The sequence below is a fragment of the Oryctolagus cuniculus genome, chromosome 9 (genome assembly GCF_964237555.1).
Source record: "Oryctolagus cuniculus chromosome 9, mOryCun1.1, whole genome shotgun sequence".
Taxonomy (NCBI): domain Eukaryota; kingdom Metazoa; phylum Chordata; class Mammalia; order Lagomorpha; family Leporidae; genus Oryctolagus; species Oryctolagus cuniculus.
This window is the reverse complement of record NC_091440.1, coordinates 97,344,417-97,369,799: the sequence shown is the minus strand read 5'-3', so window position 1 is coordinate 97,369,799 and position 25,383 is coordinate 97,344,417. Positions and strand designations below refer to the sequence as shown.

At 54.5% G+C, this 25,383-nt stretch overlaps 1 protein-coding gene across 2 annotated transcripts; it reads left to right on the top strand.

Moving 5' to 3' along the window:
- Window positions 1-1,224: 1,224 nt before the first annotated feature.
- SLC25A18 (solute carrier family 25 member 18) lies at window positions 1,225-25,110 on the top strand. Of its 2 annotated transcripts, none has more exons than XM_070049226.1 (10): window positions 1,225-2,027; window positions 16,919-17,054; window positions 17,340-17,462; window positions 17,585-17,640; window positions 17,979-18,069; window positions 20,401-20,519; window positions 22,067-22,232; window positions 22,791-22,894; window positions 23,368-23,443; window positions 23,819-25,110. In XM_070049226.1, the coding sequence occupies exons 2-10, from the start codon at window positions 17,035-17,037 to the stop codon at window positions 23,958-23,960; spliced, it is 897 nt and encodes a 298-aa protein (XP_069905327.1). In that variant the 5' UTR covers window positions 1,225-2,027; window positions 16,919-17,034; the 3' UTR covers window positions 23,961-25,110. The 2 variants fall into 2 exon arrangements, with proteins under 2 accessions (XP_069905327.1, XP_008258103.3); XM_008259881.4 differs by having other exon boundaries at window positions 1,252-2,027; window positions 22,740-22,894.
- The last annotated feature ends 273 nt before the right edge of the window (window positions 25,111-25,383 follow it).

Here is a 25,383-nt window from a genome sequence, read left to right as displayed (position 1 = left end):
TCCCTTTTCATCTCTATTTGGTGTCAGATTGCCCCCATTGGTTTACTGCTGTTACTGGCTAATATGGGGCATTTTTGAGACCTTCAAACTGTGTTCACAGTCCAGTCATTCTCCCATCAAAAGCCTTTCTCCTTAAAATATCTTCTCTCAAGTACATTTCTCTAGCTTAGCGTTTGCATTTCCATGTAATTTCTGAAGCAGTTTGCAGTGGAAAGCATTAGCCCGGGATCTGACATGATGCTTTCAAATGTTTTATCTGTTGATTCAGTGCAGGATACTGCCTGGTCTGCCTTCCCTCAGCATGGTGCCAGTTTATCCAGCTCTCAGTCAGCTGCGTCACTGGCTTTGATGGCATCAGCTCAGCTCCCCATGAGGTTAGCATCATACCCTCACAACACGTCGAAGCCTTGGTTTCTTTACTGTGACATGAATTGCTCACTAAACTAAAGCCAGCTTTTTTTGTTGTTGACAGTTCCAGCTCGTGATCAGCTTTATTTTTGAAAAGGAACTTAATTCTTCACTGAGTCCCATTTAGAGTTGCCCAGATTTATCTTTCTGGAACAAAGTACCAATAACAAATGTGTATGTGGCAAAATTTAGTATCTTCCATCAGAGTGCTTGGTGTCAAAAATTGGTTCTGGGCACAGTGTTAATCCAACTATTTTTGGAATTACTATTTGGCATTAACATTAGTAAGCCTCCTAGGTAATACATCTCACACAAAGGTTATCCTACACAAAGCCTGTCCTATGTGGGGACTGCTTCAAACGGGAGCATACAGGGAAGGCATTGTGGCTCACTTATTAAGGCGACTCTGGGATCCCATATGACTGCTCTGCCTTCAAGGACTTGGGCCCCTGCCAGCCACATGGGAGACCGGGATGGAGTTTCAGGCTCCTGGCTTGTGCCTGACCCAGCCCTGGTAGTTGTGGCCATTTAGGAGCCCTGGGGTGGAAGATCTAACTCTCTTTTTCAAATAAGTCCTTTAAAAAAGAGCATACAAAGAAAGCCAATAGGGTAAGCTTTAGGGGAAACCATGGGATTTGTCACAGAATTCTGATCAACTTTCCATTTTGACATTCAGAGACATCGAAAAGTGCCTCTCTTGTTGGAAGATGACGTTTTGTTTCTAAACCAAGTCTTGTTATTGGGTGGAAATGCATGTTAATTTTATAAACCAGTGGCCCACCTGGGGGCAGGGTTTTGCTGTCATCTGCATTCTCTGAGAGTGCTGTGAAAACAGCATTAAGAAAACCACCCAGAAGGGCTCTTCAGGAGGCCAGCATTGCCCTGGAATTTTCCAGAGGAGGTGAATGGCCCCTCATGAGGTTGTTATGCAATGAGCTTTTGGAAGAAAAGCTCTTGGACCAGTCCTACTGGGTGGTTGGATCCTCTGCCAGCTCGGCCAGCCTGGGCAAGAGGCGGAGCTCTGAGTGACTGCTCCACACAGCCTGCAGTGTCCACTGCACCCTCAGAGCCTCCCTAGATTAGCCCTGCGGATCTGTCTCCCTGGCCTTATGGTTTTCCCCTGGGTTTTCAAAGCGATAACACCTGTGCCTTTATTTCAGTCCCCTTTGTGCTAGCAAGTCTAGTTTCCTTAGGCAGTTTTAGCCAAAACCTTCAGTTGCAAAATAAACTGAAATACTAGCCAAGAAGGCAGCTGGAAAATCTCCAGATTTGGCTATTGTGTGCTGAAATTCCAGCCCCCTTCTGCATCCATGCCATGCATATCAATTCAGGTGCCCTGGAGAAGTTCTCCAGGTTTGCAAGAGCACAACCTGCTCCTGGAATTGTGCGTTTGAACGTCACTCTGGACAGCATATGACAAGTTCAGGTAGCCCTGCTGTAGCCAGTTAAAGGTGGACAGAATGTTTTAAAGCAGTGGAATCAGTTCCTTGGATTGTATCCAGAGAGTTTGCTTTGGGAAGGCATTGAGTCAGCAGTAGGAAGGCAAACAAGATCCAAGTGGAGCCTGACCTGTCGGTGCCCCAAGATCTGAGATGAAGAAGGACTAACTCAAATTTTCAGTAAGTACTCAATACCCACTGTGTGCTTAGCATTCTGCCTGGTTGCTAAGAATATGGGCAGGGGAGAAACCACTTTCTCTGCTCAGGGCTCCTAAAACAAGGAGAGAAATGGAATCCAGGGTGCATAGCAACTAAGCTTTGGTGAGAGTACACTGCTTATGTGAAGTAGTAGATGACCGACGGGTTTTGTTGTTGCCTTCCTGCCAGTGAGTCACAGCCGTAGGTGGGGTGATGGTGTCCTCAGCCCATTGAATTCAAACAGTGCAGTGCACAGGCTGGGTGCGGAGAGCTGGGACCTTCTTGTTTGGAGCCTGCCATTTGGTGGCTTGTTCCATGTGGCAGTCTGCACCTCGTCCTCTCACCAGGCTGGACAGAGATGGTGACAGCTGGGAAAAGTCAGCCATCAGTGTGGTGCAAAGGCACGTTTCCTGGAGGGGTGCATGTCGGGGAGGTGCTGGGGTGCAGCCTTCCCTGGTCAGTCTCCGTTAGCCTTTGTGGTCACATGTGAGAGCAGCCTCTGGACCTGCAGCCCTGACATCATCCAGGGAGCTGGCTAGAAATGTTGAGTCTGGAGTTGTACCTCGGAGAGCCCAGCAGTCTGGTGACAGGTGTGTGTCCTTCCACACAGCTGATGGGCAACAGCATTCTAAAGATACTTGAGAGGGAATTGTTCCCACTCTGTTGGTTACCATAGAATAATGGTAATGCATGCCCCTCTATGACAGGGAGGAGAGCACGACATGAGGAAGCCCTGCCTTGCCCACCCTGGTCCCTCATCCCAACACTGACCCACCCTCCCCAGTACCCTGCCTCTGTCTGCCCACTTCATCAAATCTCACTCCCGGCTGCCACTCGGGCTGCTCTGTGTTGTAGCATCGTGCAGGCCATAGGCGTCGTGTGGCAAGGTCCTCCCTGCTGATGTTCAGTGTCTCAAGCCACCGCTGTTGAGTTTGTTCAGCAAACGCCAGCGAACTAGTGTTTGGCTTTGGAGTATCTGTCCCCGGGGTTGCCAATCCTGGCTGCTCATTATGAACCGTTATCTGGGTTTAAAGAAGTCAGGTGTCTTGTCACCACCACACACATGTCTGGTCAGGGTGCAGCCTGGGCATCAGCATTTTTTAGCTCTAGCTCCCCAGGTAGTCTGATCCTGTAGGCAAGGTTATAAACTGGGCGGTGCCTGTGGCAGAAGAACTTGGACATGCACGTCATATCTTCTGGGGCATCTGGGTGAGTTGGGCTTCTGGTTCCAGAGTGTGCCGTGGAGCCTGCTACTGGCGGGGCTGCACTGAGTAATTAAGGCCTCCTGCCTATTGGCACTGCCTTGTTAAAGTTAGATTCCTGTAACTTTGTGTGTGTTTTAAGATTTATTTATTTATTTGAAAGAGTTAAACAGAGAGAGAAGGGGAGGCAGAGAGTGAGAGGGGATCTTCCATCCGCTGGTTCACTCCCCTGATGGCCGCAATGGCCAAAGCAGCGCTGATCCGGAGCCAGGAGCCAGGAGCTTCCTCTGGGCCTCCCACACGAGTGCTGGGGCTCAAGGACTTGGGCCATCTTCTACTGCTTTCCCAGGCCATAGCAGAGACCTGGATGGGAAGTGGAGCAGCAGGGTCTTGAACCGGCACCCATATGGGATGCTGGCACTTCAGGCCAGGGCGTTAACCCTTTGCTCCACAGTGCTGGCCCCAACTTTGTGTGTTTTTCTGTTGTCTTCCTCACCATAGCCCATACTCCCTTGTGCTTTGAATTCCAGCCTCCCTGTCCACATTCAGGCTGAACCCCTCAACTCTCCTCACACTCTCCTTGGGTTCTTCTCTTCTGTAAGTGCAGGTGCATCGGTCTCTCTGACCCACCTTGGGATAGAGCCTTCCTGCTGTGTTCCCCTGCTGTCCTCCTGCAGTGTGGCTTCCCCTGGCCTTCCCAGAGCCACCTGCCCAAGTCTCTGCCTCATCAGGTCATCCCACAGCCCCCAGGCTCCTCCATGTAGCAGCTGGCCTCTGCGTCAACCCTCCTGAGAGACTGGTTTCCATTGGTGCCTCGGTGCCACATCCTCCAAGTTCTCTCCTACCTGCTCTTCCATTTTTATCTTTCGCTTCCCAAAAGGAGGCATTTCTCAAGACCTCCATCCGGTTCTCCTCTTTATGCTCCTTCCACTACATGATTTTACTGGTACCTGCAACCTCATTTGTAACTCTCTGCAGACTCAAATTTCTTTTTTATGGCCGGGGGTGGGGGGTGGGGGACAATGGGTTGCGAGAGGGAGACAGACTCACTGCCGCCTCACTTGCCACGACAGCCAGAGCTGAACCAGGTTGAAACCAGGAGCTAGGAATTCAATTCAGGTCTCTCACTTGGGTGGCAGGGATCCAAGTGCTTGAACCATCAGCTGCTGCCTCCAGGGTGTGCATTAGCAGGAAGCTAGACTCCGGAGCAGAGCCAGGACTTGAACCCAGACACTCCGGTATGTGATGTGGATATTCCTTGTAGAGTCTTAACTGCTGTGCCGAACAGCTGCACCCTCCATCTTTGATAAAGATGACCTTGTCATGCTCTGCTCACTCTTTCCAAATTGCTACTGGAAATTGTCACTGACATGTTCTGCCATTGTTTTCAAAAGTTTTATGATTTTTAGTTTTCAGACTTTGCTACAGCTTAACTGTTGAGTTTAAAGTCATTTCCTAGGAGCTGGCATAGTGGCTTAGGGGGTTAAGCCACTGCCTGTGACACCAGCATCCCATATAGGTGCTGGTTTGAGTCCTGGCTGCTCCACTTCTGATCCAGCTCCCTGTTCATGCACCTGGGAAAGCAGTGGAAGATGGCCCAACTGCTTGGCCCCTGCTGCACATGGGGCTCCTGGCTTCTGGATTCAGCCTGGCCTAGCCCTGGCTGTTGCAGCCATTCAGGGAGCAAACCAGCAGATGGAAAATATCTCTCTCTCTCTCTCTCTCTCTCTCTCTCTCTAACTGCCTTTCAAATAAAAAGAAAAATGTTCACAATAATACACCTGCCCCACTTCTACCCCAGTGCCTTTCACTCTTTTTGCTACAAAGAAGAGGGACAGAGAAAGAGAGATCTTCCATCCACTGGTTCATTCCCCAAAAGACCACAACAGGCAGTGCTGGGACAGATTTAAGCCAGCAGCCAAGAGCTTCAGGTGCAGGGACCAAGCACTGGGCCATCTTCCACTGCTTTCCCAGGAGCATCATCAGGGAGCTGGATCAGAGCTGGAGCAGCCAGAACTCAAACCGGTGCCCATATGGGATGCCGGCACTGCTGGTTGTGGCTTAATCCATTGCACCACAGCGCTGGCCTCCATTCATTTATGTTTAAATGAAACCTAGCTTCGTTGCTCACTTTTCTTTCTGTCCATGTTCCTGCTTTTTTATGCTGGTAAAGTATACATAGCACAAAACGTTTCCCCGGCACCATATTCATCTCAAGGACTTTTTCTTGGAACCGAATTGAAACTATATATGCATTACGTGCCAACTCCTCATGGCCCTCAACACCAGCCCCCGTAACCATTTTTCTGCTTTCCGTCTCTGAAGGCCCCTCCTTTTGTGACTTCCACCCTCTAGTTCATTCCCCAACTGGCCAGGGCTGGACCGGGCCGGGCCAAAGCCAGGAGCCAGGAACTCCCTCCAGGTCTTCCACGTGGGTGGCAGGGTACCAAGCATTTGAGCCATCCTTTGTTGCTTTCCCAGGCACAACAGCAGAGAGCTGGATCAGATGTGGAGCAGCGGGGACTTAAACCAGCGAGCACTCCAATATGGGATGCCGGCATTGCAGGTGGAGCTTAACCTGTGCACCCCAATGTCTGCCCTTGTGTTGAATTTTTCAAGTAACTGCCATACCGTTTTCCATGGCAGCTGCCCTGTTTTACATTCCCGCCAGCAAGGCTTAACGCTTCTAGTTTCTCCACATCCTGGCCAGTACTTGGTCTTGTATGTTGTGCTATATTGTTTGGATAATATGCATCCTCATACCTGTGAAATGACACCAACTTGTCCTGTATATATCGTCCTCCCTTCATGTGAAACTGCAACTTTGTGTTCATGGCCCCAGCCAAACTGCTCGCTCCCCTCTCCTCCTTATCTGCTCACCCCTTCCAGTGCCCCTGGCTAAGGTGAGGAGAGGACCTGCTGTCTGCCCCAGGCATGTTGAGTCAGCTGCCAAGCCCTGGGGGCTCACTGTCACACCTGCCGGCACCCTGAAACTCCTCAGTAGCTTCCTGTGTCAACTTCCCACTGCCCACCAGGAAAATGGAGAACAAATTGCCACTGCATCAATACCATTTATGGGCCTGGCACGGGCTGAGTGCTCCGCTTCTAAGTACCCGTCCCTGTTCATAGATGAACAAGCAGGCACAGAGAAATTGCCTGTCTGGGTTAGGTCACACAGCTAGTGAGCACCTAGCAGGATTGAAACTGTCCGAAACAGACCAATTCTAAATCGCACTCGCCTTGACAGCTGTGTTTGATCCTGACCCCCTCATCATAAACCTGCTGTCCCCTTCAGATGAACAAAGTGCCAAATTAAGTGACCAGCCTCCAGCGAGGGAGTTAGTGACTTGAGAGCTGGGATCTGAATCTGAGTTGCTGGCTCTATCATCTGCTGATTGTTCATCTCTCCCAGACTGGTGGCCTGACCCCAACCTCCTGTCCCATCTGACCCCACATGGCCACCAGCTTCATTCTCACGCCCCCCCCCCCCCCACTACAATGCCTGGGCCTTGCCTCCCATCAGGCAACCTGCCACTACTGAGAGGCCAGGCTTCAGTGTCATCTCTGTGGCCTTACTTTTAGAATTCCATCAACATCTCAGCCTTCTTTTCACCCCGAGGTTGGTTGCCACTTCCTCCCCGAATCCTTTCCAGTTGTCCAAACTGCAAGAGACCCTCCGGAATGGGCACAGCTCCAAGCTCACCATTCATGGTGACATTGTTGAGGAGAAAAAGTGCCGAAGAACTCTGCCGCCCTCGCACCGCTGAGCGCTGGTACCCCCAACTCCCTGAGACGGCGACTAGCAAAGCGGGCACTGGGAGTGTTTGCCTCGCATTGATTTCCCTTGTTTGTCCACCTCCCTGGCTTCCAGATCGCTGAGTGGGTCGGGGGAAGCTCCCTTCACTCCTCAGACCTCTTTCCAGCCTGAACTTTTTGCTGAGTTATCCTAGTTTGGCACCTGCTGGCCACCTGAGGAGGTCCTGGCTCTGGGCGAAGGGGAGCCTAGTAACTCCCTGCTGCTAACTCCCTGCTCCTCTCCTGCCCTGACATGAAAGGGCTGCTGGGGGGAGGAAGAGGGAGGGACAGGAGGAGGGAAAGCCAGCCGGAGCAGCAGGGGCCCGCATTGTGGACCAGCTTTGCAATCCCCGGGCTCTGCTTGGGCCTCCAGAAAGACACAGCATCTTCCCGAAAGCAGCTGGGTGTGTGTCTTGTCTGCCTTGAGCCCGGACTTGAGAGGAAGGGTCTTCTAGCGAATAAGTGGGTGTGGGAGGGGGCGGGGCAGCCAGGGGAAAGGTCTGCCATCTCCTTTGCTGCCCAAAGCAGGAAGAGGGGTGGGTGGGCAGTGGTAAGATGTCAGCTGCTGCGGACGGGGACTCCAGGCACCCCTAAGCAAGGCGTACCCCAGAGAGTTCTCCCCTGCTATGCCACTAAGAGCAGGTGGATCCCTCTCTGATACCCCAGCCCAAACCCAGCTGCTCACAGCACGAGGAAAGGAGCGGAGCTGTGTGTGTCAGGGCTGCTCAGTCAGGACAGGCTCAGGGATTCAACGGCCGCTGGTGTGCAAAGGCCCTGGGGACACAGGCCGAGGACTGTCTCAGCTCGCTCGTTACAGTTCACTGGTGGGCTCCAGGTCAGGAGAAAGTGCCCGTAACTCAGCGGGCTAAGTGCTGGAGCCGAGTCTTAAATAGGATCAGAGAGGGGGCTCAGAAAGGCTAATGGGAGGAAGTGACATCCAAGCTGATGCCCAAAGAACACTTTGTCATCAGCCAGCAGTAGATGGGGAGAGAGCATCCTGGGTGAGAGGAACAGTATGTACAAGACTCTGAGGTTTGCTGGGAAGCAGGAGGAGATCAGGGTGGCGTGGGAGGCGAGCTTGGTGCCACTAGCCAGGGGCCAGGTCAGGCCAGGGCCAGGAGCAGGGAACCAGTCCTAGGAGCTCTGCACGCTAATGAGGCACTGGAGGCAGAGAAGCTGTAACTGGTTGGTGGGAAGTGTGCCCAGCGGCCGTGTGCATAGATCTGGGGGGAGTGAAGCTGGAGGCAGGAGGCTGTCAGGGGCTCCAGGCAACAGGTAGGGGGGTGGGGGGGTGGACGGAATAGCAGCGGCCGCCAGACACAATGGCTCATGAGACACATGGGACAGAGCTTGTCCACCTCTGATGAACAACAGGTCTTCCCCGCTCCAGTGTGAACCAACAATTTTGTTTTGTTTTTAAATTTTAATTTGAGGGAGAGAAAGCAAGAGTGTTTTTTTTGTTTTGTTTTTTTGTTTTTTAAGATTTATTGACTGATTTATTTGTTTGAAAGGCAGTTACAGAGAGATCTTCCATCTGCTGGTTCATTCCCCAAATGTCTGCAACAGCCAGATTTGGGCGGATCAGGAGCCAGGAGCCTCCAGGTCTCCTATGCAGGTGCAGGGGCCCAAGGACTTGGGCCATCTTCTGCTGCTTTCCCAGGCCATAGCAGAGAGCTGGATCGAAAGTGGAGCAGCCAGGACTTGAACCAGCGCTCATATGGGATACTGGCACTGCAGGTGGTGGCTTCACCCACTACGTCCCAGTGCTGGCCCCAGGATCAACAGTTTTGAAAAACAAAGGTGAATTACTAAAAAGATAGAACTTTTGAAGATAAAATATAAGCCTGTTTTTTATTTGAGAGAGAGAGAATGCTCCCACCTGCCTGTTTGTTTCCGAATGCCTGCAGCTTGCCAGGCCTGGCCCAGGCTGCCGAAAGCTGGGAGCTGAAAATTGAGTCCAGGTCTCCCTTGTGGGTGGCAGCGACCTAAGGACTGGGCCATCGTGTCTGCCTCCCAAGGCCTGCTCTGGCGGGCCCTGCAGCCAGGCATCAGGCCCAGGCCCGCTGGCGTGGAACCACCAGATTACATGCCCACTTTTCTCATACATCTCTAAACAGTAAGTGACTGCAGAGCGCCATAAAAAGTTTCTTATACTCACAGCCCAGGCCAAGCCACGTCCCCATGGGAGGCACTGGCTTCAGGGGGTAGAATTGAGAACCCAAAGACTGCTCAGCCATGGGGACATCAGAGGAAAGGCGAAACCAAGGCAGCTGGGCAGATGTGGCCTGGGTACCCGGATGGATGGCGGTGCTGGGCTCCGAGTTGATGACCCGGGAGGAGGAGCAGGTGGGGAGGGCTGCCGTGGGCAGGAACAAGGGTTGACTGTTCTGTGTGCGTGGGCCGTGAGACAGGGACTGCCTGCAGGCAGCTCAGATGGTGATGTGGGTGTCGGGGCAGAAGCCTGGGCTGCAAACACTTGCAGGTGTGAACCACTGGACTGTGATGGTGCCAGACGCCCAGGTGGGGCGGGGCCGGTGCAGGCTCAGTGTGAGGTGGGGAGGGAGCCCGGAGCCTCAACCGGATGCCTTCTGGGGTCACAGGAATGGAGTGTGGGGCATGCAAGAATGAAAAGAAGGAACCCGGAAGGCTTGGTGTACCTGCCTAGCCTTTGGCCGCTGAAGCTGAACTCCATGTCACCAGTTGTGTGTGGCACAGTATCCTGAGAAAGGGGGTGTTAAGAGTCACTTTATAATTTCCCGTGCTTTCTGAATATTCTTTTAACTCTTGAGAACTTTAGGGAATGGAGCGAGTGTTCACCTGCTCACTCCCTAGCATGTCACTTAGCTGTTCCCTAGTGACAGGAGGGAGAGACTGGTTTTGGTGGGAGGAGCAGGAACAGGCTGAGCAGCCCTGGGACGCAGGTCCTGGAGGTGAGAGTGGCCCTTTCTGGGCTGCGCTGTCGGCCACTGAGCCTGGGCGACAGCCATCCTGGGCCACCTCTGTGTGTATGCCAGTGGTGAGAGGAGCAGGTGCCTGGAAATGGGGCAGCTGCGGGTCGGAGGATGAGCCTGGGGCCCGCACTAGCAGGTGTGGTGCGGGGTTGGTTAAGCCAGGTCCCCCGTCACTAACCCCTGCTGGTCCCCAGTGAGACCACTCAGGGAGCCTTGGTGGTCCCAGGCCCTGTCCGCAGGTGGCTTCCTGGTCTGGCTTTCCTTCTCACTCAGTGCCTCGCATTGCAGACTGAGCTCCTTCGTGGTTCTCCCTTCTTCAGCCCTGCACTGTCACCTCCTCCCCAGCTGGCCCTGCCTTTCCCTCTCCCTGCCCTTGTCCTTCCTCCATACTGCATTGCTTTCCCATAATGGCCTCCTCACTGGCCTCTCACCTCAACTTCCCTCAATCTAGGCTTCCAAAAGAATCGTCTTACCTCATTCCCTATGGGGTGTCCCTCTCAGCACTCAGTGTTTTCTCACTGCCTGTAGGACTGAATGAAGCCTGTTACTTGGGATGGGGAGAGGGCCCTCTGTCTCTGGCAATCAAGGGTCTCTGCGTCAGGCCTGGCCTACTTTGCAGCCTTTCTTAGTTGTTGACTTTGTATTTATTTGAAAGGCAGACAGAGAGCTCTCATCTACCGGTTCACTCCCCAGATGCCCGCAACAGCTGAGGCTGGGTCAAGCCAAAGCCAGGACTCAGGAATTCCATCCGAGTCTCCCATGTGGGTGGCACAGACCCAGCCAGTTGTGCCATCAGCTGCTGCCTCCCAGGGTGTGTATTATAGAAACTGGCATCTGGAGCGGACTGGGGTCTCAAACCCAGGGAGTCCGTATGGGATGCGGCATCCCAGGAGGTATCTGCAGCTACAGCAGGTGCCCACTCACCTTTGCAGCCTTCTTCCCGCAGTTGGCACAGGTGGGGGTGCCCCAAGCCCTCTGCATGGTCCCATCGTGCTCACACAGTGCTGACAATCAGGCTGCCTCCCCTCTTTTAAACTTTCCCTAGGCCGTCTTCTACCCCCTCCTCCAAACCAGCCCATAATGACCGTGCACGCCTCTGAACCCTTACACACTCACTATCTAAGCCACTCAACTGCTACTAAATGGAGTTTGAGTTTGTTGGTTCATTGGTTTTTAACTTTTTTATGTATGTATTTGAAAGGCTGAGAGGGGCCAGTGTCATGGCATAGTAGGTAGAGCTGCAGTCTGCGGCATCGGCATCCCATAGGGGTCCAGTTCAAGTCCTGGCTGCTCCACTCCCAATCCAGCTCCCTGCAAATGTGTCTGGGAAAGCAGTGGACTGCACCCACATGGGAGACCCACAGGAAGCTCCAGGCTCTTGGCTTAGGCCTGGCCAAGCCCCAGCCATTGCAGCCATTTGGGGAGTGAACCAGTGGATGGAAGATCTCTATCTCTCCCTTTCTCTCTGTTACTCTGCCTTTCAAATTCTTTTTTTTTTTAAAGGCATGGATTTAAAAATGTTGTTGCCCAAATAAATTTCCTTTTAATTCCATTTCCACGAAAAGTCCTTTGTGCAGTATTTTGTCCCATACACTCAAATGTCAGTTCAGTTAGCATCTGTGAAATTGCAAATGCGTTTGTCTTCCCAGCATAAGGGAACCCAGTATCATGGCCAGACTCAGAGGCAATGACACAGAGCATATTTACTAGGTTATTATCTTTGTAAAAAATGATTTTATTTATTTATTTGAGAGGCAGAGTTATAGACAGGGAGGGACAGAGAGAAAGGTCTTCGCATCCACTGGTTCACTCCCCAAATGGCCACAGTGGGCAGAGCTGGGCTGATCTAAAGCCAGGAGCCAGCAGCTTCTTCTGGGTCTCCCATGTTGGTGCAGGGGCCCAAGCACTTGGGCCATCTTCCGCTGCTTTCCAGGCCATAAGCAGAGAGCTGGATTGGAAGAGGAGCAGCCAGGACATGAACCAGCACCGTATAGGATGCTGGCACCACCAGCAGAGACTTAACCCTACTACACCACAGTGCCAGCCCCTAGGTTATTATTTTTTAAAAACATTTATGTATTTATTTTAAATGCAGAGAGAGAGAGAGAGATCTTCCATCAGCTGTTTCACTGGGTCTCTCAGGTGGGTGGCAAGGGCCAAGTACTTGGGTCAACTTCCACTGCTTTCCCGGGTGCATCAGCAGGAACTTGGATTGGAACAGGACTGGAACTGGTGCTAGTAGCAGCTTAACCCACTGTGCCACAACACCAGTTCTGGGTTTTTTGTGTTTTTGTTTGGAGTTCCAGTTGTGGCCCTGGTGCATCTGTGTCCCAGTGCCTAAGTGGTCGCTTTGACCATCCAGTTCTCCAGAGCCCCGTCTCCCTTAAAGAAGGCAAGGGCGCCATCTGCTGGCCAAGCACCTGAGCCTGGAGCACACTTAGCCAGGGAGTGTCCCTTTCTTCACCAAATTAATTTCTCAAAAAATCCTTTTATCTTTTTTTTGGCTTGATTTGTACTGGTTTTATTTATTTTTGTTTTTATTTTTTTAAAAAATTTATTTTACTACTTGAAAGGCAGGGTAACAGAGAAAGGGAGAGAGAGAGAAAGAGAGAGATCTTCCCATATGCTGGTTCACTCCCCCAGTGGCCTCAGTGGCCAGGGGCTGAGCCAGACCAAAGCCAGGAGCTTCATTCAGGTCTCCCAGGTGAGTGCAGGGGCCCAAGCACTGAGCCATCCTCTGATGCCTTCCTAGGTGCATCAGCAGGGAGCTGGATTGGATGTGCAGTAGCTGAGACTCGAACCAGTGCCCGTATGGGATGTGAGTCTTGTAAGCTGACCCTGTTTTTTGTTTTTCTGACTTTTTTTGGTCTTTTTTTGTGTTCACCAGATTCTTTATCAGGGCTTTGAGCTCCTCGGTGGGGGACTATGGATGTCCCAGGGCCGCTTTGCTGTGGCCTCTCCCTTGCACAGGGTCTCCAGGGCTCTGCTGAGAGCACTGGGGAGGAGCTCCCTGGGCCAGGTGGGCAGTGTTCATGCCAGGGCCAGAAGCAGCAGATTCTACACTTTGTGATGACAGGGACCGTGTTCTGCTACCCAGAACTGTGACTGGCACCTAATAGCCACTCAACAAATATTCGTAGAACAGCACTGAGCCTGTGGCGCTTGTGGTTCCTGTTGCCAGATTTGGGACTGTGTGGTGATGTGATTCCTTCAAACCTTGGCCCTGGGGCTGGAGGAGGTGTGGCAGGGAGGCAGCTGTTTAGCACAGTAGTTCAGACGCCTGGATCTCACATCACATGGCCCCGGTTCGAATCCTGGATCAGCTTCCTATCCAGCTTCCTGCTAATGTGCATCCTGGGAGGCAGCACGTGGCGGCCCAAGTATTTGGGTCTCTGCTTCCCCTATGGGAGACCCAGGCTGAGTTCAGGGCTCCTGATTTTGGCCTGGCTTATTCCTCTTGTGGGCGTTTCAGGAGCAAACCAGCAGGTGGGAGCTCTCTTTTCCTTGTCTTTGTGTCTCTGTCTCTCTGTTGCTGTGCCTCTTAAATAAATAAAATGAAAAGCAACCACCTTGGCTGGCTGTCCATTTCCTCTTGGTTGACCCTACTAATAACCCTTGTCTGCGGATCTGCGGATCTGCGACCGCTGCAGGGAAGCACCCAGGCTGCTCTGACAGATACTCTCCAGCAGTGGGCGCTCCTGTGGCTGAGCCGCTGTCACTTCCGTCCAGTGGAGGCGCGATGGTGGTCCTGGCTTAGCATGTCGCCAGTTTGCTGGCTTCTCTTAAACACCTCTAATCCAATAGCTGGAGAACCACCATTTCCAAAATAGAAACTTAGCTGTGCGGGAAGCAGCAGGGACCATGGCTCCAGGGCCAGTCACACTGTGTTCAGGTATAATTTCACTCTCTGGTTCAGACGGACGGGGCTGGCTCCTGCCGCTTTTTCTGACAGCTTGCTGGAGCTGGCTCTCTGCAAGCACAATGCACTTGAGTCACCTGCGAGCTCCAGCTGTGGAGGCGCAGGGTCGGAGCTTCGAGTGATGACAGGGGCTGCCGCGCAGGAACTGGTCCTCACAGCCTCTGCCCTGCTCTTCTGCTGAGTCCAGCCTTAGGCGTCTGTCGCTGGCAGAGGCTCCCTCCCATTGCTGACTTTGGGGATAGGACTATTGATTCAAAGGATCTGAACTCAGTTATATGGAGCCCGAGTTGTGGCTCAGTGGGTGAAGCCACTGCTTGCAATGGCAGCATCCCCTATCAAATACAGGTTCCAATCCTGGCGACTCCACTTCCGATCCAGCTCCCTGCTAATGTGCCTGGGAAGGTAGCGGAAGGTGGCCTGAGTGCTTGGGTCCCTCCCACCCACATGGGAGATCCGGATAGAGTTCCTGGCTCAGCCCTGCTTGTTGTAACCACTTGGGGAGTGAACCGGCAGATGGAAGATTCCCCCCCCCCCATGATCTGCCTTTCAAATATATCAATCAATAAATCTAAAAATAAAAACCTCAATTCTTGCAAGTTAAGCAAGATTTACTGACAGGACATTTGAATGTCTCACGGACCTCGGACAGGGACGCAGCCGGCGCCAGGGCTTCAGCGGCCATCAGGAGGGCTCCCTCTTGCTCTCCACAAGCGTGCCTGCTTGCTTTTCTAGAGTTTCCTCTGCCAGCGGGTCCATGTGTTACATGCCATGGGTCCGATCACCACGCCGGTGTCCACTCTGCTCCCATATCACGTCTGGTCCATCAAGACATCCTGTTGAGGGGTAGGCGTTGTGGTGCAGCTGGTTAAGCCGCCTCTTCCGGCACCCACATCCCATAATAGAGGGCCTGGGTTCAAGTCCCACAGCCGGGCGCCAGCAGTGATGGCTCAGGCTCTTGCCTGCGACCGTGTGGTTGATCTTTCTGCTTCCATCCTTGGCCCTCTGCTCTCTTCTCAACACACAGCCAAGATCCAGAGCAGTCACTGCTCTGCTCTCAAGTCTCTAGTTGCTGGGGGCAGGTATTTGGAACAGTGGTTAAGACACGGCTCGAAAGCCGGCGCCGTGGCTCAACAGGCTAATCCTCCACCTTGCGGCGCCGGCACACCGGGTTCTAGTCCCGGTTGGGGCGCCGGATTCTGTCCCGGTTGCCCCTCTTCCAGGCCAGCTCTCTGCTATGGCCAGGGAGTGCAGTGGAGGATGGCCCAGGTGCTTGGGCCCTGCACCCCATGGGAGACCAGGAAAAGCACCTGGATCCTGGCTCCTGCCATCGGATCAGCGCGGTGCGCCGGCTGCAGCGGCGGCCATTGGAGGGTGAACCAACGGCAAAGGAAGACCTTTCTCTCTCTGTCTCTCTCTCTCACTGTCCACTCTGCCTGTCAAAAAAAAAAAAAAAAAAAAAAAAGACACGGCTTGAGGGGCAGGCGCTGTGGTGCAGTGGATTAAAGCCCTGGCCTGCAGTGCCAGCGTCCCATATGAGCGCCAGTGCCAGTCCCGCCTGCTCCTCTTCTGATCCAGCTCCCTGCTATGTCTTGGAAAAGCAGTGGAAGATGGCCCAGGTGCCTGGGCCCCTGCACCTGTGTGGGAGATTCTGAAGCTCCCAGCTTGGTCTGGCGCAGCTATGGCTATTGCGGCCATTTGGGGAGTGAACCAGCAATTAGAAAATTTCTCCATCCCCACCCCCCCATTCTTTCAAACAAATAACATAAATCCTTAAAAAAACAAAGCAACCAAAAGCACCACCCGGGTCGCTTGCAACCCATTCCGGAGTGCCCGGTTCAAATCTCAGCTCCTCTGTTTCAGATTCAGCTTCCTGCTAACACATACTCTGGGAGGTCGGGCCCCTGCCACACACACACACACACCACACACACACACACCACACACACACACACACACACACACACACACACACGGCCTGGATGGAGTTCCAGGCTCCTGGCTTTAGCCTAGCCCGGCCCTGGCTGTTGTGGGTATTTGAGGAGTGAACCAGCAGTTTAGAGCACTCTCTCTCTCTGTCTCTCTGCCTTTCAAATAAAATCAAAACATATTGATTAATTAAAAACAAAACCCACATACTACAAGTACTTAAAAAAAAAAACACACCTTTCTCCAGTTCCTCCTCCTTTCACACTGAATAGGAGCCACAGGCCTCAGGGCCTTTCTCATGTCTGGTGCTGCCTGCCCTCCTGGCTGCAGCCCTGGGCTCAGCTTGCCCTCGGGGTCTTTGCACCTGCTCTGCCCTCACTGCCTCTGGGTCCTCCAGGCCCGGCTCTAGAGTCCTGCCCCTACGAGCCCGCATGGACAGTCCCATCCCCCTTCCCTGCTGAAGTTTTTCTACGCGTAAAGGATTTACTCATTCCCCTCTGTCTCCTCCTCTTGAATTGGAATCCCCCAAGATCTAAGCCTTAGTCTGCATGTCCCAGACCTGGTGGAACAGTGTCTGGCAGGCAGTACTTTGTTCTTGACCGGAAACACACCTCCAAGAGAAAAACTGGTCTCATCTGCCCTCCACCCCGCCCCCCCTTAAAAAACAAAAAATACTTGGAGACAACAAAGCACGGCAGGCAGCCTCCGGCACGTGGAGAGGGGGCGCCCTCATGCGGCTTGCAGGGGTCCCGCTGCGCGGGGCGGCCTCGGAGAGAGCGGGAGAGCTGGGTCATCCCTGTTGTCTCTGAGCGCGCACACTAGCAGGAAGCTGGGGTCAGGCACTGGAGCCGGGTGTTGAACCCAGGCACAGGGCTGTGGGATGCAGGGGGCTTGGCCGCTCAGGCCGATCGCCCGCCCAGTCCTTCCCTCTTGCTGCCTCATCGCTCAGAGCATAGGCTGGAGAGTTCTGATCTGAATCTCCCAGTTCAAAAGGCCTAGGAGGGAATGAACAGCAAGCAGGCAGGGGCACCTGTGCGGTTCTTCAGAGCACGAGTGGGTATTGTTTTTGACCACTTACAGAGGAGGAAGCTGCGGCCCGTGGAGGTGGTGGCTTGTGCGCCGCAGTGAGGACCGCCTGTGCCCACTCTGCCCCAGGAGGCACCCCCGCTTCAGCCGGTGTGGACGGCAGCTGCACCATGTCCGCCCAGGACCTAAGGTAAGCGCTGGCTGTGCAGCCCCGGGGGCAGAGTGGCTGTGTACGAGCCGTGGCTCAGCTTCCAGGTTCCTGCAGCACGAGTGAATCCAGGGAGGGACAGGTCTGTGCAGTATGCACCTACACGCACACACACACACACACAGGCACACACGCTCGCCTTCCATGGGACTGAGGTCCTGGAACCGGCCATCCCGACCCTGCTGTTCCCACGGGCGGGGGGCTCCATGTCGCTGTCTGTGGCCGGCCTCCCTCCCTCACGCCCCTGTCTCCTCCCCTTGGCCCCAGCATCGTGGCCAAACTCATCAATGGAGGCGTGGCAGGGCTGGTGGGCGTGACCTGCGTGTTCCCCATCGACTTGGCCAAGACACGCCTGCAGAACCAGCTTGGCAAAGCTTCGTACAAGGGAATGTAGGTGGCGGCGGGCACCCCTGGGCCGGGCGTGGGCATATGGGGGGAGGGTTCGGCTGGGTGTGCTCAGCAGACACGCGCAGCCCCCGTTCACTCCCGGGCTTTTCCTGCTCTGCTTCTAGGATCGACTGCCTGGTGAAGACAGCGCGGGCCGAGGGCTTCTTGGGCATGTACCGAGGTGGGCTTTGCGGGCATCGCGGGGACCTCAGAGGGGGCCCGGGGTGTGGAGAGGGGCCCCAGACCTCACGCGAGCTTATAGGACACCAGGCAGCAGTGTTCCTTCTGCCCAGGCAGCGGCTGCAGAGGGGCCTGGGAGACCAGCGTGCCCTGCCTCCACCTCCCATGAAACTTGTGCACGCAAAAGAGGAAAACATGGGGGAGAGACGAAATGGAAAGGAAACTCAGTTCCTGCTGGCCCCGCTCCCTGCGTGCTGGCCGGGCGCCACCAGGCAGGCAGGGCCGGGGTTGTCACTTCTGGGATGGCCTTCACCTCTCGGCTTGGTGTTTCACTTCCAGGGGCCGCGGTCAACCTAACCTTGGTCACCCCCGAGAAGGCCATCAAGCTGGCAGCCAATGACTTCTTGCGGCAGCTGCTCATGGAAGATGGGTATGACCGCGTGGGGCAAGGGACAGAGGCCATCCCCTGGAAGTTCAGGGATGTGGGAAAGATGTGGGGTTGGGGGTGGGTATTGGACTAAGAATATGTTTACCTGCCTGCCTGAGCTACAAGGGAGTCTTCAAAAAGCTTGTGGAAAATGTGAAATTTACAATTATGAAAATTTTGAATTATGCATGAACTTTAAAATGTTTTTGTACCCAAATAATTTTTATTTTTATTTTTAAATGTGTTCATTTATTTATTTGAAAGACAGAGGAATGGGGTGGGGAATGCAGAGAGAGAGCTTACATTGCTCTTGCTCACTCCCCAAATGGCCCCAACAACCAGATCTGGGCCAGTCCAAAGCCAGGAACCAGACTCCATCCTGGTCTCCCATGTGTGTGACAGGGGCCCAAGTATTTGGGCCATCTTCCTCTGTTTTCCCAGGTGTGTTAGCAGGAAGCCAGACTGGAAGTGGAGCCACACATTCTGATATGGGATGCAGGTGTCTCAAGATATGTGTGTGTGTGTATAACATTTATTTATTTGAAAAGCAGAGCAACAGAGGGAAAGAGAGATGTTCCATTGCTGCTTCACTCTCCAAATGGCCATAACAGCCAGGTCTGAGCCAGGCTAAAACCAGGAGCCAAGAACTCCATCTGGGCCTCCCAAGTGGTGGCACAGGGGCCCAAACACTTGGGCTGTCTTCTGCCTTCCCAGGGGCATTAGTAGGGAGCTAATTCAGAAGTGGATCAGCCAGAGATCCTCACTGGAATTTCAATATGGGATGCAGGCGTCACAAGTGGCAGCTTAATCCACTGCACCACAATGCCAGCCCCCAAATGATCTTTTAAAAAGATAGGGAGAGGGGCTGGCGCTGTGGCATTGTAGACTAAGCCTCTGCCCGTGGACCAGCATCCCATATGGGCACTGGTTCATGTCCTAGATGCTTCTCTTCTGATCCAGCTGCCTGCTCTGGCCTCAGAAAGCAGGAGAAGATGGCCCAAGTCCTTGGGCCCCTGCACCTGCGTGGGAGACCCGGAAGAAGCTCCTGGCTCCTGGCTTCAGATTGGCCCAGCTCTGGCCATTGCGGCCATCTGGGGAATGAATCAGTGAATGGAAGATATTTCTCTCTCTCTCTCTTTCTCTGCCTTTCAAATAAATAAATAAATCTTAAAAAAAAAAAAGAAAAGAAAAGAAAAGAAAGAAAAGACAAGACAGTAAGATAAAAAGAGGTCTCATCTGTTAGTTCACTGCTCAGCTGCTCACAACAGCTGGGACTAGAACCAGAGCTGGGAGCTGAAAATGCAACCCAGGTCTCCCAGGTGGGTGGCAGGAGCCCAATCACTTGAGCCATCTCCACTGTGTCTCTGCATCAGCTGGAGTCAGGAGCCAGAGCCAGGACTCGAATCTGGAGACTCTGATGTGGGCTGTGGCCGTCTTCATTGGTGTTTCAACCGCGAGGCTAAACATTTGCTCCAAACTTGGCTTTTTTTTTTTTTAAGATTTATTTATTTATTTATTTGAATGGCACAGACAAAGGGAGAGAGAGAGAGAGAGAGCGCGCATGAGAGAGTGCACTTCTATTAGCTGGTTCACTCCCCAGATGATTGCAATGACTGCGGCTGGGCCAGGCCAAAGCCGGGAGCCTAGAATTTCATCTCCCACGTGGGTGCAGGGCCTCAAGCCCTCGGGTCATCTTGTGCTGCTTTCCCAGGTGCATTAACAGGGAGCTGGATTGGAAGTGGGAGCAGCCGGGACTTGATCCAGCGCCCATATGGGATGCTGCCATTGCAGGTGGTCGCTTAACCCTCTATGTCACAGCACAGGCCCCCAAACTTGTCTTTCCATTCTGTTTTCCATGAAGCCCCTCATAAATCCAACTACTTATGGCTGAGGGTTGGTGTGTGAAGGGGGAGAATGTGCAGGTATGATTTGGGAAAGAGAGAGACAGACAAGTAATAGATAGAACATACAGAATGTATACAGATATATTCACCATGGCACATGTTTAAAACTTGGGTCCAAATGCTTCCTAGTTCTCTGCCTGCCTCCCGTCTCCCAAGTGATGCTGCCTAAAGGGCCAATGAGAATCAGGTATCGCCATGGGGCGTGCCCTTGTGAGATGCCTTCAACCTCTACACATGCCACGGCCCTGCAGCCTTTGTTGTACATACAGCCTCCCGTCTAAGGGTGGGCCCGAGGGCCGGGTGACTGTCTACCCTGCTGGGCGAGTGGCAGCCAAGGGTGAGAGGGCACACCACAAGTACGCCACGTCCCACCGCGTGTGGCTGGGGTGGCAGGCCCGAGACTGAAGGGCTCCGACTCCCGCTCCCGTAGGATGCAGCGGAACCTGAAGATGGAGATGCTGGCCGGGTGTGGAGCTGGCGTGTGCCAGGTGGTGGTTACGTGTCCCATGGAGATGCTCAAGATTCAGCTGCAGGACGCAGGGCGCGTGGGTGAGACCTGTCCCGGCTTGACGTGGGCTGAGCCTAGAGCCCCCACGGCCCACGGCCCACTCTGACCTGCGGGACCCTGTGGACCCAACCAGCTGTTGAGGCTAATGGCAGCATAATTACGGTGACCCCTTCAGAGTTTCTGGCTCTAAGTAGCAGGACGAGAATCTGGGCCCAGGAGGGGCAGACGTCTCAGGCCCAATCCTCCTAACAAATCGCCCTGACAGGCAGGTGCGAGCTCCTTCAGACCGCAGGCGTCCGTGACCTGCTCACTAACTAGTCAGCAGGTACTTTACGCTGTAGAAGTCTTTCTTTTCTGCTGGTTTTCCCTGGAAGAGAAGTTAGGGCCTTTCCCACACCCTGGTCCTCTCTGAAATACCCGGGGCGAAGCGGTGGGAGCAGAGCTGGCCAACGAGCGGGAGGAAACTCTGGTTTCCTCATAGGGAAGGCCTGCGGCCCGTCCTCAGGGCTGAACCCCTGATCCTGAGTCGCGTGAGCTGAGCCGTAAAGCCCCTAGCCAGCGCCGGCGAGGAGGAGCTGGCTCTGGTGAACGCGGGGACCCTCCCTCCTGCAGCTTGGCTGTGCACATGGGCCGTGCTAGAACTCAGCCCAGTTTCTCAAAAGGATGCACCGGCCTGAAGCAGACCACATGGCAGGAGGAAAAAGGGTTAGGTGCTGAAAAGTCCCCGGTGTGCTTCCCTCTGCAGAGGGAGGAAGCCCTGTGAGCGTTAGCTTTTCAAACCCGGCGTGAAGTGCGCCTGAGAGGATGGTGAGGGAAATCACGCTCCTGGGAGTAAACCTCGCTGGAGTCCCTCGCCGAGGCCTGCACCTGGGTTACTCCCGTAGGAAAACAGGTGCGGCACCTGCTTCCGAGCCTGAAGCACGCACTGCACTGCCAGATGCCTCGCAAAACCGGGGGCGCGACTCTGGCCAGCATTTCCTTTTAGCAAGGACTGAAAAAGTTTTTTAGAATCCGTCCAGTTTCAGGGCAGTGAGTAGAACTCACGTTTCAAGCACTTTTTAATTAAAATGCTCACGGAAAAAAACCATTCCATTCTAATTTGTAGATATTGAACTCAGGAAATGGGCCCTGAAGCAGTCGACCCAAACAGATTGACTTGTAAAGCATCCCATTCCCCAGGCCGGTGAAGGCTCTGAGCGGCCCCCTTTGCCTACTCTCGGGGTCCTGGGGGAGGTGATCCCCGGATGGACAGGGCAGTTCCGGTCAAGTTCTGCCTGCGTGGCGTCGACGCGGGCTCCTCTGCGGCCAGGTGCTGAGGGGGTGCAGCAGTCTAGAGAGGCTCAGGGGTGGTTCAGAAACAACAGGGCAAAAGCAGTCTTAACAGGAGAAGGAATTGGGGGTGTGCTAAGCCTCCTGTAATGAAACCTGGGGAGGCAACAGCTGCACCCGCATCAGCACGCCAGGGACTGTGGATGTCCCTGCAGCCCACAATTCATGTTCTAAGGCTAGGGTGTCTTCAGGGTTCTGGGAGCGCCTCACTGTGCCTGTTGGGGTCTGGTGGTGATGGGGGTCTGTCCTTTCCTTTCAGCCGTGCCTCAGCAGGGTTCGGCCTCCAGGCCCTCCTCCTCCAGGTCCTACACCACAGGCTCGGCGTCCAGCCACAAGCGCCCGTCGGCCACGCTCATCGCATGGGAGCTGCTTTGCACTCAAGGCCTGGCTGGTCTATACAAGGGCCTGGGCGCCACTCTCCTCAGGTAAGCCTTTCTCCTTGACCTTGAGGGGGCCAGGGGGCTTGTTGCCTGGTCTCTCGTGTGCTACCAGGACACCCAAGTGCAGGCTTGCATGCCCTCCCCAAGCTTCTGGCTTTGCCCAGACCTAGCCAGGGATGCACACAGTGGGTACCTGAGGGCTGGGTTTAGGCTCCCTCCTCAGTGACCAGGCCCACGTGAGTCACGGGTATCTGGTGGCCCAGAGCCAGCCCGAAGGACTGCATGCAGTTCACCCCGCAGTGAGAGGTCTGACCCCGCAGCTCACCGGGCTACTTAGCTGCTTTCCCTTCCATTCGCCTGCCCGTTCTCCTTTGCAGAGTGTGGTACCCAGGCTTCAGATCTGCAGCTAGCACCTCGTGCAGGTGCTGGGCGGGACAGGGAGGCAGCTCCCCTCACAGTACCCTTCACCCCACATCAGCACAGGGGCACTGTGGCGTGCTTACCTCTGCCCCCCAGCAGGCCCTGGTTCAGTTTCCTCTTCCTCTTCTTCAGAGATGTCCCTTTCTCCATCATCTACTTCCCACTGTTTGCCAACCTCAACAGCCTTGGGTTCAGTGAGCTCACCGGGAAGGCGTCCTTCGCCCACTCCTTCGTGTCAGGCTGTGTGGCAGGTTCCATAGCGGCCGTGGCAGTCACCCCTCTGGACGGTGAGTATGTGGCAGAAGCAGGGATCAGGCGTCTGGGGTCCAAGGGCCGGCTGGATTTACACGTTGGGCATTTATGATGGACTTATCTATGGGATCAATAGCACTTTTGCAGTTTTAGGAGAGAAATAGTCCCAACCCTGAAAACTCTCTTGGGTTGCAACCTGGGGCCATTGGCAGAAATGCACCCTAGGTCTTCAGAGAGAAAGTAGGGCTCAGAGACCTTCCCCTGTGTCCTAGCACTGACCACTGCCCTGGCCTTCCAGGCGGAGCTGGGAGCCTCAGCAGTGAGAGGGGCAGGGCTCCCCCGCCACACAGGTGCTTTTACAGAGAGTAACCTGAGGGTAGGGTGGCTTCCGAGTCCCTCATTTTCCACAGGGGCCGAAGAGCGAGCTCTTGGTTACAGCCCACACAGCTGCGTCGGGGAGGGACCGCGCGACCACTTGTTCACTTATTTGAACTCTCGCTTGTCTTAGTTCTCAAAACGCGAATCCAAACCCTCAAGAAAGGCCAGGGTGAGGACGTCTACAGCGGACTCACCGACTGCGCCAGGTGAGAGCCCAGCACCCTTGCGCCCTGGGTGGGGGCCAGTCCCTGAGCATGCGTCCGCGCTCCCGCACCACCGCCCAGCGTGATTGGCAGGTTCCAGTCTCAGAACCCTGTCGGTTCCCTCATGGCTCACGGCAAACAGCCCGTGCTGGGCGCGTTTCCCCATCCCTCCCGTCCAACAACAGCATCTCTTCCCCAGTGCGGAGTCCCTGGTCCCTGGCCTTGCCCCAGCTGCCCAGTAACCACACACACGCAGCACGCAGCCGCCAGGGTGCCACTCCCGCATGCTTGGGGCCTGGCCTTCAAATGCTGAGTGGAGGGCGCTGCTGGGTGCTTCCCGCCCGTCAGCTCCCCAGGCCCTCCCTGCTTTCCCCCTAGGAAGCTGTGGATCCAGGAGGGGCCGCCTGCCTTCCTGAAGGGAGCAGGCTGCCGGGCGCTGGTCATCGCACCGCTCTTCGGGATCGCCCAAGGCGTGTACTTCATGGGAATCGGAGAGCGCATCTCGAAGTGCTTCGAGTAAACAGAGATGAGCTCGGGCCCTCCCCTCGCTGCATCCCTGCAGCCTGTTTCACCCAGACTAGAGGCCGTGAGGCTGCAGCAAGGTGGCTCACGCACGTTATACTTTGCCCGCTAACTCGTAGCCCTGCCTTGGCCTCGGAAGACAACTCGCCAGCAAGCCCAGGGCGGCCAGAGCTGCCCTGGGTGATGCCTGCATGGCAGGGACGCTGAGAAACCCCTGCCCACCCGGTTTCAACACAGCAATGGCACTTGCTCCGGCTGTATTAGCTGCAGGATCTTAACCCACAGTAGGGCTGAGCACTTTAACCTTTCCGTGTGAGACTCCAGCTCGGCGTGCTTGAGTAAGTTTGAGGCTTTGGTTTTTGTTATCTTGAACTACATAACTGATAGTCCTAGCACTGGCTCTGGGGAAGGGACAAGTTCAAGGGGACCAGGAAGAGCCAGCAGGGACCCTTCAGGTCAGGGCGCCTGGGGTCGACCCTAACTGGAGAGCCTGGGAAAGGCCGGGCAGCTGAAGCCAAGGGGCACGGTCACAGTCTGTAACCCTGTGCCCGGCGGACGGGCTGCTGGCCACCCTCCAGTCCACGGCCAGTCAGAACCAAGGCTGCATTAGGAAGAAGCCGCAGCAGGTCACTGTCACCCACTCTCCAAACGTGCCCAGGAGGCCGGAGGGAAGAGCATAGAGCTGCACTCGGGCACTGGGTTTGGTGTCTGTCACCCTGTGCGCCGTCACCCTGAGGAACCCAGTGCTCCACCTGTGCCTCAGTTCCTTCCCCATGTGACTGCCACAGAGGAGAGCAATGACGTCACACAGGAACATCTCCCTTTCCTGGAAGCTGGTGCTGACTTTAGTCCCCACTGCATTTAAACCCTGGGCTAATGAGAAAGAGCTTGGTGCAGAGTGGGCGGCCCCGTGGCCCCAGCCGCAGGCTGTGGGATGGACACAGCCCTGCTCCAGCCCTGCCCCCTGCTCCCTGGCAAGACCTTGGCAGCTCTTAGCTGTCAGCCGGGAAAAACCACCTCCTGGGGAGTGGGAGGTCGAGAAGGGCCCCTGGGAAGGATTTCAAGGACAAAGTACCCCACCCCCAAAAAACAGCTTAACTTGCTTTTCTCTTGCTACCAGAACTAATAAAAACAATTTTCCCAGTGTAGTTGTACGACTCTTCCAGAGCGTGTTACTGTGCCCGTGCCGGGGGAGCCGTGGTGACTTAAGGGACTGGAAAGGCCACTTCTGGGTGACTGTCTGGTGCAATAGCAGGGAGCCCCAGAGGACCCTGATGGGGACAACGGTTTCCCGAACTGACAGCTGCGAATCGCCAAATGCTGAGGGATCTGGAACATTCCTTTTCTATGTCTTTCAGGAGGAACTTGAGTCTCTCAAACCACATGTTTAGTGCCTTACAAAAGAACTTACAATGAAATCC

Excerpts from the sequence above, each read along its gene's own strand:
- SLC25A18 (XM_008259881.4), top strand. The coding sequence starts at position 17,035 with ATGTCCGCCCAGGACCTAAG. Across the intron at positions 17,055-17,339 it reads ATGTCCGCCCAGGACCTAAG|CATCGTGGCCAAACTCATCA; the intron begins GTAAGCGCTGGC and ends CCTTGGCCCCAG. Across the intron at positions 18,070-20,400 it reads CAGCTGCTCATGGAAGATGG|GATGCAGCGGAACCTGAAGA; the intron begins GTATGACCGCGT and ends CCGCTCCCGTAG.